Here is a 13,622-nt window from a genome sequence, read left to right as displayed (position 1 = left end):
ATTTTTTATGATTTATTTTACTTCTGTCTTTCTCTTTTTTGTTTTCTTCTCAATTTCTCTTCTTCTTCTCTTTCTTTCTCTTTTCATATATTTGTCCTGTTTCTAATTTCTATTTTTTCTCTTTATTTTCTTCATTATGTTTTCCTTTGTAATTTTTCTTCTTTTCTTCTTTCTCTTTTATATTGTTTGTTTTTTGTTCAGTCTCAAATCTTCCTTCTTTTCTCTTTAATTTTCTCTCCTTTATTATATTTTTCTTACTCTTTACGTCTAAACTACTTCGTCTTGTACCAAAATTCTCTTTCTTTCTTCTTCTTTCACTCTTTATTTATTTTCCTCCTATCTCATTCCTCTCTGCCTTTCTCTATCTTTTCATTTCCTTTTATTCCTTTTTCCCTTTCCATGTTCTTTCTTATTCCTTCGTTTATTCTTTTCTTCTCCTTCTTCTTCTTCTCTATTGTTTTCTTTTACTTTCCTTTCTTAGATTGTTTCCTGTTTTCCATTTTTTGTTGTTCTGTTAATTTTCTTCCCCTTCTCCCTCTCCCCCCCTTTCCTTTCTTCATTTCCATTCTCTCCATTATTCATGTCTCTCTCTCTCTCTCTCTCTCTCTCTCTCTCTCTCTCTCTCTCTCTCTCTCTCTCTCTCTCTCTCTCTCTCTCTCTCTCTCTCTCTCTCTCTCTCTCTCTCTCTCTCTCTCTCTCTCCTTCTCTCTCTCTCTCTCTCTTCTCTCTCTCCTCTTCTCTCTCTCTCCTTCCTCTTCTCTCTCCTTCTCTCCTTCTTCTCTCTCTCTCTCTCTCTCTCTCTCTCTCTCTCTCTCTCTCTCTCTCTCTCTCTCTCTCTCTCTCTCTCTCTCTCTCTCTCTCTCTCTCTCTCTCTCTCTCTCTCTCTCTCTCTCTCTCTCTCTCTCTCTCTCTCTCTCTCTCTCTCTCTCTCTCTCTCTCTCTCTCTCTCTCTCTCTCTCTCTCTCTCGTCACCATAGCAACCTTCCCTCACTCAGTCTCATCAATACAACCAATTACAAGCGATAGAGAGAGAGAGAGAGAGATACAATAAGAGGTGGTCTGGTTTGCTCTGAAATGAAACCAGACCAGACACGTCTCTCTCTCTCTCTCTCTCTCTCTCTCTCTCTCTCTCTCTCTCTCTCTCTCTCTCTCTCTGAAAAGCGCGTCAAACCTCAAATTCTCACAGCAATGCATCGACGCAGCAAACAAAGCGAACAGAATACTAGGCTTCATTACGAAACTTCGCATTTAAGAATAAAGATGTAATACTTCCACTGTACAATAGATTAGCTAGACCTCATTTAGAGTATGCGGTACAGTTTTGGTCTCCCCACCACGCAAAGGGCATCGCTAAATTAAAAGGTGTTCAACGTCGGGGTGCAAAAATGATCCCTTCCTCGCGCAACAAACCCTACGACGAAAGGCTTTAAGAAACGTCGCCTCCGAGGAAAACTGATCAAATGCTTCAAAGTACTCAATGGTTTTACGAATGTGGGCAAATCCATATAGTTTTTTGATCGATGACGCGTTCCGAACGAGAAACAATGGCAGAAAGCTTCAGTGTAAACAAATAAATTCAGACTGCACCAAACTTTCCTTCACCAACGTTGTAGTGCGAGGATGGAATAAGCTCCCGCATTCAGTAATTCAGTTGAACACGCTTTGTTTTCCCTTTTCTCTCGCTTCTTTTTCATTTTCGTCTTTCTTAAGGGGGTGGGGGTGAGGGGAGTGGTTCTGAGGCCTGGATGGAGGGTAAGGGGTTCTGGTTCTGAGGGCCTGATGGGGGGCGGTAAGGGTACTGGTTCTGAGGGGGCCTGGATGGGCGGGAAGGGTACTGGTTCTGAGGGCCTGATGGGGGGCGGTAAGGGTACTGGTTCTGAGAGGTCCTGGATGGGCGGGAAGGGTACTGGTTCTGAGGGCCTGAAGGGGGGCAGTAAGGGGAGTGGTTCTGAGGCCTTCTGGATGGGCGGTAAAGGTACTGGTTCTGAGGGGTCCTGGTTGGGCGGAAAGGGTACCTACTGGTTCTGAGGGCCTGAAGGGGGGCGGTAAGGGTACTGGTTCTGAGGGGTCCTGGATGGGCGGGAAGGGTACTGGTTCTGAGGGTTCCTGGATGGGCGGTAAGGGTACTGGTTCTGAGGGGGCCTGGATGGGCGGTAAGGGGAGTGGTTCTAAGGTCTCCGAGGTGGGAAATAAATGAGCTCCTGGGAACCTAATAGCGCTCGAGGGAGAGGACTGATAGTGTTGTAGTGTTGGTGATTTATATACTAGGGGAACGGTCTGCTACTACTACTATTACTATTACTACTACTACTACTACTACTACTATTACTACTACTACTACTACTACTACTACTACTACTACTACTACTACTACTACTACTACTACTACTACTACTACTATTACTACTACTACTACTACTACTACTTTCCTTTCTTCCTCTTCTTAAACTATTTCCTCCCTTTTTCCTTTCTTCTCTTCCTTCTCTCATTCCCTCCTTCTGATTACTACCTACCACTTTTCTCCTCCAAATCCTTCTTTCCTTCCTTTCTTCTTTCTTTAACACTTTTTTCCTTTCTTCCTCTTCTTAAACTATTTCCTCCCTTTCTCCTTTCTTCTTTTATTTCTTCTCTTCTTTTCCTTCTTTCCTTCCCTCCTTTTTATGACTGCCTACCAGTTTTCTCCTCTATATCCTTCTTTCCTTCCTTTCTTTCTTCTTTCTCTAACAATTTCCTCTTTTTTTCCCCTTTTTTTAGTTCTATTATTTTATTCCTTCCCTCCATCCTACTTCTATTACTACTACTACTACTACTACTTCTACTGCTGTGACAAAGACCTTTCAGAATATTGGTGAAGCTTTGTAGTCTCTCTCTCTCTCTCTCTCTCTCTCTCTCTCTCTCTCTCTCTCTCTCTCTCTCTCTCTCTCTCTCTCTCTCTCTCTCTCTCTCTCTCTCTCTCTCTCAATCGACAACCTGAACATTCATTTCCGATCTAGAATTGAAACGTTTATGGAATTCAACACCGAAGCTAAAATTCCATCACAGTTTTATATCAACCAGAGTCAAAATAAATAAATAAATAACGATGCAGAGAGAACAAGTAAATCACGTAAATTGAGGTTGAGTTTTCATTACTAGCGGATCACAAGTTACAGGTTACAAGGATTAGTTTCAGCTCCATTATTCTTTAGCATTAAAAACCATATACCCCTTCCAAAACTCTTATTTACCGATGGAAGTTGATGTATAATTTTCTAGTTTTATTCATGGCTATATAAAGACCTCACCGTAAGTTTCATTCAGTTCCGGCATATAGTTAGCGAGCAAAAAACAATTGAAAAGAATATATAGGATAAAGAGGTTTTGTATCATTGCCCCAATCGGAAATAATAGTAAGGTCTGAGGCAAAGCGATCTGCTGCCTCCAGCCTGGAATCGTTTAGTTCCTGTAGGGTGGGTCTTCTATTAAAAGAAGTTGAGTAATGCAGAGTAGAGTCATCGGCGTTAGAATGGAAAGGACAGTTCGTTTTGAAAAGAAGATAATCAATAAACAACAAAAAGAGAGTGGGAGATAGGAACACCACTGTTAGTAGGTTTAGGGGAAGAACAGTAACCGTCTACCGCAGCAGAAATAGAACGGTCGGAAAGGAAACTGGAGATAAAGGTACAGAGAGAAGGATAGAAACCGTAGGAGGGTAGTTTGGAAAGCAAAGATTTATGCCAGACCCTATCAAAGGCTTTTGATATGTCCAGCGCAATAACAAAGGTTTCACCGATACGGCTAAGAGAGGATGACCAAGAGTCAGTTAGGAAGGCAAGGAGATCACCAGAAGAACGTCCCTTGCGAAACCCATACTGGCGATCAGATAGAAGGTCAGAAGTGGAAAGGTGCTTTTGAATCTTCCGGTTAAGGATTGATTCAAAAGCTTTAGGTAGACAAGAAAGTAAAGCTATAGGTCGGTAGTGGTTCACACGTGATCTTTTTCACGTATATTTCTACGTTGTTTCCACGTATGTTAATTCGTCCATACACATCTATGTAGAATTCACGTAGAAATATATAACGTTACAACAACGACAGCACAACGTGACGGTCAACGGACAACGTAGATGTGTTTGCTGGGTACGCGCCTCCAATATTGCCCCCACGAGAATAATAACCTTTCCCAGGTCTCACATAGCGTTGTATTTCTTTAGTTTTACCGGCGCATCCTGCATATACCGCGTCTACAAGTGATGGTAAGAAATAGCAGATATACGGTACTCCTCTCCACTTCACCAAACTTCAAACACCTGGCAGTGGGGAGGACTATGAAGACCAGGGAAACTGTTGGATAAAAGCAGGTATTGCAACGATGCTGTCTACCTGAAATGAAGCATAACTCGAAAAGTAGACATTTGCGACGGAAATGAGGTACAGAACCGTGCAATTCACTACATCTATCACCAGAAAAACACGAACCACGTCAGAAAATCGTTGGTTGGGTAAAACTGCAAATTGTCCGGCTCGAGTCTATCTACCTATCTATCTATCTATCACCAGAAAAACATAAACCAGAAAATCGTTGGTTGGGTGAAACTGTAAATTGTCTGGCTCGAGTCTATCTACCTATCTATCTATCTATCACCAGAAAAACATAAACCAGAAAATCGTTGGTTGGGTGAAACTCCAAATTGTCCAGCTCGAGTCCTGCACTACACCACCAGCTCCCTAAGCCCACAATGTCCTCCCCATTCACATAATAATATCCAGCAGGGCAAAAAACACCTGAACTCACCTTCGTTTGGGTCCAAATGGCCCCTCCCCCTCCTCCTCCTCCTCCCCTTGCAGTGCTTCTAATGGCTGGGATTATTTCACCACCGGCAGGAAGGTTAGTGACGCTGGTGGTTATTATAGGTGGTTCACAGTGTATTGAGTCCATAATTCCACCTAAGAGAGTCAGTGGAAGAGTTGGAATTTGAAAGTTTGAAAAGACCGCCTTGCCTCGCCACACGCTCCATCTTGGCAACGGGACGGTACTCAAAATCAACCTATCGTACTCAGCCAATTATATTTCCCGACTTCCTACCCCTAAACTGTCTTCTGGGCTCCAATAACGACACTCATTTATAGTTATCGTTAAAAGAGTTAGATTCTGATGTTTCTTGGCAATAGTTAGGCGTCAGAAACAGGTAAATACTATGCTCTCTCGAGTACGACAATCTGGCAACGGTACTCAACATTTATCAAGAATTCAGCATGTATCGCCATTATATTGCCATTGCTTAAAGTCATATATATAAGAGAAAGTAGTTTAATTGACGAGTATATCTTCATCCGTCTTAAATAATCAATGAAGAAGAAAATCACAAGGAAAACTGAATGATCAAACTTCAGCCCCTATGGCCATATGTGCCACAGTTTAATTATTAAGGTTAAAAAGTAGAGGATATTAGCTTGCTTTACATGTATATATCTTCAGCTATCTCTAATAATCAAGCCAAAAAGAAATATAGAAAAACTAGTTGCCATTGGAAGGGTTGGCAGCTCTGTGGAGGCCTGTAAACTTATATGACCAAAATTACCATTATTAAGAGTTATTAATGAGAGAAATGTGTGTATATTAATTGATCTAACTTAAGAAAACCTATATCAACCCAAAGAGCAATATTATGGAAAAAACTGGATACCATCGGAAGGATTGGCAGCTTTGTGGACCCCTTATATGACCAAAAATATCATCATTAAGAGTTATTAATTAGAGAAATGCGTATATATTAATTGATCTAACTTAAAAAAAACTATAAATTCAACCCAAAGAGCAATATTACGGAAAAAACTGGTTACCATAGGAAGGGTTGGCAGCCTTGTGGAGAGTCCAACATTGTCAGGTTGTCGTACTCCGCCTCGTATGTTTACCGATTTCCGACCCAGAAACTGTCTTCCTCAGCCCAATAACTGGATTTATACATAGTTAGCGTTAAAATGGCTAATTACTAGTGTTTTTTGGCAGTAGTAAGGGTCAGAAAATGGTAAATGCGATGCTTTGAGTACGATAATATGTTAACGGTAGGAGGCATGTAAACAAACACTTCCTTGGTCCGTCCTGCGCCTCGGCCTGCTCGGCGCCACTAACTCGCCTCCTCCAACTATTATTATTATCATTATTATTATTATTAACTCGTGTACATGACTCGTGCTGACTACTGGTGCTTTGGGCTTCGTCTGGAGGCGCCACACCCTTGACAAGGTGGCAAAAGTGGTAAGTGGTGTGTGTGTGTGTGTGTGTGGGGGTGACTTTATCCGCGGGTGTGTTCACGGGACTCGGGCATCGCCAGGGCCAGGGACAGACAGCCTTTGGTCACGGGCCCGACAAAATTCAATTCAAATGCCGTGACATCACAGGGTGCGTGCGGCGAGGGTCCAAGGGCGGGTGCCAAGACAGTCAGCTGTGTTGGGCGGCGTTCTGTAATGCCTCACTGTGTTGTGGTCGGGTGCAACACTACAAATCGCTACAGACAGACAAAATATAGGTTTTTCCATTTTCCAAACGACACTGAAACGTCCGAGAGGTGGCTACAACTGTGTGGAAGACCGGATATAACCAAACCAGTTCATCATAGGATATGCTGCTTGCATTTTGAGCCGTCTGCTTATCAGAGGAACTTGAAGTATGAGCTCCTTGGACAGCCAGTGCCTGATAAGCAAATAAGGCTGAAGCCTGAAGCAGTGCCAACGTTACGCTTACCATCAACAGGTGAATTTAATAACTGGTTATTTACTGTATAACAAAACCAACTACTCAAAGCTGCCACTCGCAGGCAGTTAGTGTACCTGCATCACTGAATCTGAGAAAATGTATATCAAAAGACGTACGCACATAAATATGGAGATTCACTACTCGCCTCCAAAATTGCTCCCCCAAGGTCTCACATACCATTGTACTTCTCTAGTTATACTGGTGCATCATACATGTGGGGGGCTTAGGAGGGGGGTCCAGAGGGGCAAAGCCCCCCTGTTAGAGGTTAGATTATGTAAAGTTCGGTTGGAGTAGTTTAAATATGCCCCCCCACCCAAAAAACCCGATTTCCCACGGGTCCCCCAAGATCGTTAGAGGAAGGGGATTAGGCCTTTTTCTTTACTTCTAACTACTTCCGCCTTCATATTATGGTTGAGGGACATGTATTTCGTGGAAGCGTAATATCGTATTTTGGAGGCGCGGAGTCAATCTCCACAATTACGAAGATGTACAGCCCTATCCCCTTTCTTTCAGTGGGCAGTACACACAGGGGCAGAGGGAAGGGCAGCACACACAGGGGCAGGGGGAGGGGCAGCACACTGGGGCAGGGAGAAGGGGAGCACACACTGGGGCAGGGGCAGGGGGAAGGGCAGCATTGCACATTTGGCCCATCTCGGTGGGGGCCAAATCAAAACTGCCTGAGCTAACACAGGACATAACTAAATCTTTATATGAACACCAGTTATTGGAGTGCTCCACTTATGTTACAGAACTGGTTACCTTTGCAGGTACTGCAGGCAGCCCAGCTAAGGGGAGAAGAGCCATTCTACCAGAAAATCAACCAGTGTCCTCACCGGCAGTGCCTAGGCTGTTACCAAGCTTATGCCAGCCTCCACATAATGGTGAGTGCCCTCTGCTGAGTATGTCCTGGTTGTGTCACAAGGACTTTACTGAGGAGTGAATCCTGAAGTCTGCATTGCACTCTGTTCCCTGCCACTGATGGACATGCAACGCACACACACACGTTTCCCTCTGTCACACACCATTCTTGCTGCTGGAGCGCTCCACTTTTGTACAGAACTGGTAAATATTGCAGACAGCTCAGCTAAGAGGAGAAGAAGGAAAATAATAATAATCTATGTAACTGTTTTGAATATAAGTGACGAAAAACCAGCGCCACAACTTAACTATAAAAAAACATTAAAAACAACAATAGTGATTCGTAAAAATGAACCACTGGAGCACTAGTAAGAGAGGACGGATGATTAAGTATAATAATAATAATAGTATTAGTAATTCGTGATAATAGTACTAATATATGATGAAAAGCTATGAGAACTTTGGAAGAATACAGATGAACTGGCTGTGAACTGTAATAGTATGTAGTGATGTTGTTGTTGTTGTTATTATGCCTTTTTCAAAGTGTGCCACCCGTGTTTTGTTACTTTTGAGAGTGGTACCATTAAAGGTAACCCATCGCACCCTACCATTTTATTTGATTTCCTTTGTTCGGTGAGAATACCAATTGGCAGCACATTCTCATGGTAGACACTGCAGAGTAAAGAAAGAAATGTAAGAGGTATATAAAGGACTTTGTGGTTTATTTTTATTATTTATTTCACTTATGCGCAATATATATTTACTGTAAGGCTCAAAGTCATCAGTAAGAATTGGATTGCTTACAATATTAGTGTGGTAATATGCTGCAGGAGAGAGAGAGAGAGAGAGAGAGAGAGAGAGAGAGAGAGAGAGAGAGAGAGAGAGAGAGAGAAGCCTGAGGGAGGGGGAGGGGGTGGGGGAGAGAGCCACCCGCACTGTGTGACGTCACAGCCACGCTTTGCCCCGCCCTCGTCGGCTATAAATCTGCGCGTGATCAGACCCTGCCTTTCCCTGGACCCTGGTTATTACCAGTGCTTTGGACCACCCAGGCCTAACCTAACGGGGGCCTTTGCCCCCACAGCGCCTTTTTACTTTAAGGAAACTTTACATCACTTAATGGGTGGGGCTTTGGCCCCCAACTCCCCCATTCAGCCGCTGCCGTGGGAAATGGTTGGAAAGAAAGATGAATAATACAAAATGATAAGTCAGAAAAAAATAGTGTCAAGCTCCTCAGTGTGGCGGGTGTACAACTAGATAAATATTGAAGCTTCATGTCGGCTCATTGACCAATAATATTTCAGAGCCAAGACAACCAAGACAAGTGAGTGGCATCACAGCCCCTGAGGGAGGGCCAGGCGGCACCAGGCCCCGGCGAGGCCCAGCGATGGAGGAGTGGTCAAGCTGGGAGTTCTGCAGGCACCGCCGGGACTCATCTGCCGCTGCCGCAGGAACCAACCTCCAACACCCCGCCCTGGGCCTGGCCGGACATGAGGTTGGCTGTGGTCTGCTGTTCAAGGATAGGCTGTGTGGGACAATGAGGGGAGAACTTTTCCTCCATCATCTGTATGGGTATTTTTTTCTGTAGCTGAAAGTATGTTTTTACCGAAAAGCTGTTCATAATATTTATTTATTTTTTATTTCCTCAGCATATTTTTATTTCTGCAGCACATTTTTTTGTTTTTTTTAGCATATTTTTGCAGTAGTAGTATTTATTTTGATGTATTTAGATGTTTTAAGTCTTGGAAGGGTTGACACCAGTTTGATTCGTCTTACACAGTTTTTAACACTTCATAATCTTAGTTTCTTAACACTAATGGGCACTGATCACCAGTAAATGTTGTGTTGGGTCCATTAGAATTCATCGCACCATTTACTACCAGAGTTGGAAGAGGTAATCTGATCTCATAGTATTCCTCTAATTGTTTTTGAGTTTTTAGCTAAGATGGCTCGCACATCAACACAACCAATTGCATGGAACCAGTTGCATTGTGCCGTTGGTCGCTGTAGAATCTCTCACATTATGGCGACAGTCGAGTGATTGACGCACAGACGCCGTTGCCAGATTATCGCACTCAGAGCATAGTATTTCCCGGTTTCTGACGCCTAACTATTGCCAAGGAACATCAGGAACTCACTATTTTAATGATAACTATAAATGAATCTTGTCATTGGGGCCCAGGAGTTAGTTTTTGGGTCGGAAGTCAGTAAATACAGCCATCCCTCAAATAGTACAGTTTCCAATAGTTCGGTTTTGGTTTTATACAGATTGTTACAGAAGATCTTTTAGGATTTTTAAATTTCCTGCTTGCCGGGAAATTTAATAATCCTAAAAAAATCATCTATGAAAATCCGTATAAAACCAAAACCGAACTATTGGAAGCTGTACTATTTGAGGGATGACTGTATAAGAGGCTGGGTACGACAATCTGGCAACGTTGCGCACAGATGTCTATGCTGTCGTGAGGGATCAGATGCATTGTGGACTCGTGTAGTAGAGGGTGTTTGTGCCCCCAGAACCCACCAAACAAACTAGCTCGTTTAAGATTTAGACATTCTGTAAAATTTTCACACCTCCGTAGAGTAGTGACAAGCCTGTCTAGCTACAAATCTGCAGCCCCAGGTTTGAATCCCAGCCCAGGCAGTTCACTCGAGAAGCTCACTCAGCTGTTCATCCTCTCTTTACCGTCCACCTCCACAAGGGAAGATAAGGACATTAACCCGGTAGCAGCGGGGATCATGTTTCTTAATGGTCCCTCCGAGCGAGAAAAATGAGAAAAAATCATCGCTTACACAAACCATTTCATAATATATATCGAAGCATTTGTGATCAGTTTATGTATCATCTATTTTGGGGGGTATATATCATGGCACAAATTTGGCCCGTTGCTGCTACACGGTAAAGCCACAAATTTGGCCCATCGCTGCGACACGGTAAAGCCACAAATTTGGCCCGTCGCTGCTACACGGTAAAGCCACAAATTTGGCCCATCGCTGCTACACGGTAAAGCCACAAATTTGGCCCGTCGCTGCTACACGGTAAAGCCACAAATTTGGCCCGTCACTGCTACACGGTAAAGCCACAAATTTGGCCCGTCACTGCTACACGGTAAAGCCACAAATTTGGCCCGTCACTGCTACACGGTAAAGCCACAAATTTGGCCCGTCACTGCTACACGGTAAAGCCACAAATTTGGCCCGTCGCTGCTACACGGTAAAGCCACTAATTTGGCCCGTCGCTGCTACACGGTAAAGCCACAAATTTGGCCCGTCGCTGCTACCGGGTTAAGTGAAAAGAAAAGATGATTCTGTAAATTTCTTGGAATTTCACCGCGTCCACATCCAATTCTCAAGCCATGAACAGCAACAAGTCTTCTAACCATTTTTTATATAATATGGATGAACCGGTGACCATCTCTTTATCCTTCACTTATGCATCAAAGCAAAATTACGCCATCTTCATCTGACGGCATTGTTGAAAGTAAAAATAATAAAATAAAAGTATCACACCAGACGACCGAACCAGGAGCAGTGATTAGCAGACTTTTAAAATATTTCTTTGTTTATCGCCCTTGAGCTGCATCCTTTACTGATAAAACAAAACAACAACCAAAAAATCATATGTGACCAGTTCCGCATAGTCAGTTTCATGCTCTTTGTTGCGTCAATGTGCGAGCTGAAGACACCATCCATCACCCATCCTTGGCGGGTACTCGTAAAAATCATATGTGACCAGTTCCGTACGTTCGGTTTCATGCTCTTTGTTGCGTCAATGTGCGAGCTGAAGACACCATCCAAGACCTATCCTTGGCGGGTACTCATAAAAATCATATGTGACCAGTTCTGTACATTCGGTTTCATGCTCTTTGTTGCGTCAATGTGCGAGCTGAAGACATCATCCAACACTCATCCTTGGCGGGTACTCATGCATTGCCCTCTGACCTCCAGCCTCCAAACACCGCCATGTGGGGTGCGGGCGATGAGACAACCCACTACAGGGAGCCGTTCGAAGGGGTGTGTGCGAGACGCCAGGACGAGGGCAACGACAGTGACGAGAGTAGCTGTATATTGTCACTGCCGGATTTGATGAAGGATTATGGGGAGGTTGGCGACGAGGGGACGACCAACGACACTCCATTACCAGTGTTACCAAGCGATGTGGAGGGTAACAGTGCGAAGGGGAAGAGTCATGATTCACAGCCAGTGTTACCAGATCTTACAGAGGGTGAGAGAACTAACAGTGACACATCAATGACAGTGTTACCAAGTGGTGTAGAGGGTGACACTGCAAACAGTCCAAATTCACCACCAGTGTTACCAACTGATACAATACGGGACAGCAGTGATTGGACTAACCTCAACTCTTCAATGACAGTGTTACCAAGGTCTGTAGAGGGTGGCACTGCAAAGATAACAAGTCCAAATTCACCGCCAGTGTTACCAACTGATACAATACAGGACAGCAGTGATTGGACTAACCTCACATCCTCATTGACAGTGTTACCAAGCTCCGTAGAGGGTGGCACTGCAAAGATAAACAGTTCTAATTCACTGCCAATGTTACCAACTAATTTTATGGAAGGTGCCAGTATTGAGAGTAACACTACCACCTTATTGACAGTATTACCAACCTATACAGAGAATAATACCCAACAGTGCAACAGTCTCATTTCACTGCCAGTATTACCAACACATATTACGGAGGGGGAGAGTGATTACAGAAACAGTCCCTCAGTATTACCAAGTCAGGCAGTAGGCGACAGTGACCATGGAAACAGTGCTAATTCATATCCAGTGTTACCAGCTAAGGAGAGCGACAGCAAGCTAACCAACAATCCCACATCGGTATCAGTGTTGCCAAATCATTCAGCGGAGGGGGACGGGGAACAGATTAGACTCACACGCCCCTTGCTATCAGTCCTATCAACCAGTCTTATGGAAAACAACAGTAACCAAACCAGCAACCCAACCTCATTACCAGTGTTACCAAAACCTTCCACAGAGGGTAACAGGGAACAGGATAGTCTCACACGCCCTTTACTATCTGTCTTATCAACTAGCCTTCTGGAAAACACCGCCCAGGCTCGTAATATCAGCTGCCCCTCCTCACAATCCCTCATACATAGACTTTTAGCGGACGGGAAAAACGAACGAAGCAAACTCAATCGCACGCTCTCCGCCCCGTCAAGCAATCATGCGGAAACGGACAGCGATCAAAGTACTGGCTGTCCGTCACTCGCGTCATCTCTTCATGGTCTACCGTACAACCTAACTGAGGACATAAGCAACCAGAGTAACCGTTCCGCGACGCTCCCAGTCTCGCCGCCACTAACACCACAACCATCAAGCTCGCAGCACACAACATCAGCGTCGCAAAGTCCAGCGCTACCCTCGTCGGAACCCCAGACATTCGATTCCTCACACTATCACCCGAAGAGGAAACGGAGGAAAAACAGTGACGGAACGGATGTAGGGTTGAACATGGCTTCGGAAGACTCGCCTCCGCCCCCATATTCGTACTGTATTGCGAGTGCAGTGGAGAATATCCTCATCGACTGCCCTGAGGATGTGCGCCAGGAGTGTGGGCAGCAGATTCTGACGGCGGCGATGAAGATTCTGGTGGAGATGAAGAAGGAGGAGGAATCGTCAGTGGCCTTAATGGAATAGCGGAACTGTGCGTGTATGAGTGTGTGTTTGTGTTTTAGAGTAAGAGGAGGTGACGAAAGACTCGGATACAAAAAAAACACAAAAAACTGCAACAAGAAAGAGTAATTAGTGCCCATAACAGTGTTGCTGGACCATATATATTTTTTTTATGTGTGTGTGTGTATGTGTGTGTGTGTGTGTGTTTGTTTTATAGTAAGAAGAGTTGTATCAAGGGTCAGATAAAACAAACACACACACACACACACACACACGTACACTCCTTCAACAAGCTCGTACGTACAAAGAAGCAAGGGAGATGCCAAAGAATCGTGGTGCTTTAGACAATATTGCCGGGAATCGTTCAATCTCTCAACTTTTTACGTGA

At 44.1% G+C, this 13,622-nt stretch overlaps 2 protein-coding genes across 5 annotated transcripts; one reads left to right on the top strand and one right to left on the bottom strand.

Annotated features, from left to right (window-relative positions):
* Positions 1-1,705: 1,705 nt before the first annotated feature.
* On the bottom strand, positions 1,706-5,861 carry LOC127010222 (uncharacterized). The gene is made up of 3 exons (XM_050884099.1): positions 5,824-5,861; positions 2,016-2,218; positions 1,706-1,920 (listed from the first exon to the last, which is right to left on the bottom strand). Exons 1-3 carry the CDS (start codon positions 5,859-5,861, stop codon positions 1,706-1,708), a joined length of 456 nt encoding a protein of 151 aa, XP_050740056.1.
* A 212-nt stretch (positions 5,862-6,073) lies between these two features.
* Positions 6,074-13,271, top strand: LOC127010023 (uncharacterized). 4 transcript variants are annotated; one of them, XM_050883729.1, is made up of 5 exons: positions 6,270-6,733; positions 7,504-7,617; positions 8,896-9,086; positions 11,540-11,976; positions 12,100-13,271. In XM_050883729.1, the coding sequence occupies exons 1-5, from the start codon at positions 6,448-6,450 to the stop codon at positions 13,256-13,258; spliced, it is 2,187 nt and encodes a 728-aa protein (XP_050739686.1). In that variant the 5' UTR covers positions 6,270-6,447; the 3' UTR covers positions 13,259-13,271. The 4 variants fall into 4 exon arrangements, with proteins under 4 accessions (XP_050739687.1, XP_050739688.1, XP_050739686.1 ...); XM_050883730.1 differs by lacking the exon at positions 6,270-6,733 and adding an exon at positions 6,074-6,238 and having other exon boundaries at positions 11,540-13,271; XM_050883731.1 differs by having other exon boundaries at positions 6,256-6,382; positions 11,540-13,271.
* The last annotated feature ends 351 nt before the right edge of the window (positions 13,272-13,622 follow it).

Source organism: Eriocheir sinensis, chromosome 42 (assembly GCF_024679095.1).
Source record: "Eriocheir sinensis breed Jianghai 21 chromosome 42, ASM2467909v1, whole genome shotgun sequence".
Lineage (NCBI taxonomy): Eukaryota > Metazoa > Arthropoda > Malacostraca > Decapoda > Varunidae > Eriocheir > Eriocheir sinensis.
The sequence above is the reverse complement of the archived record's forward strand: the minus strand, read 5'-3'. Positions and strand labels throughout refer to the sequence as shown.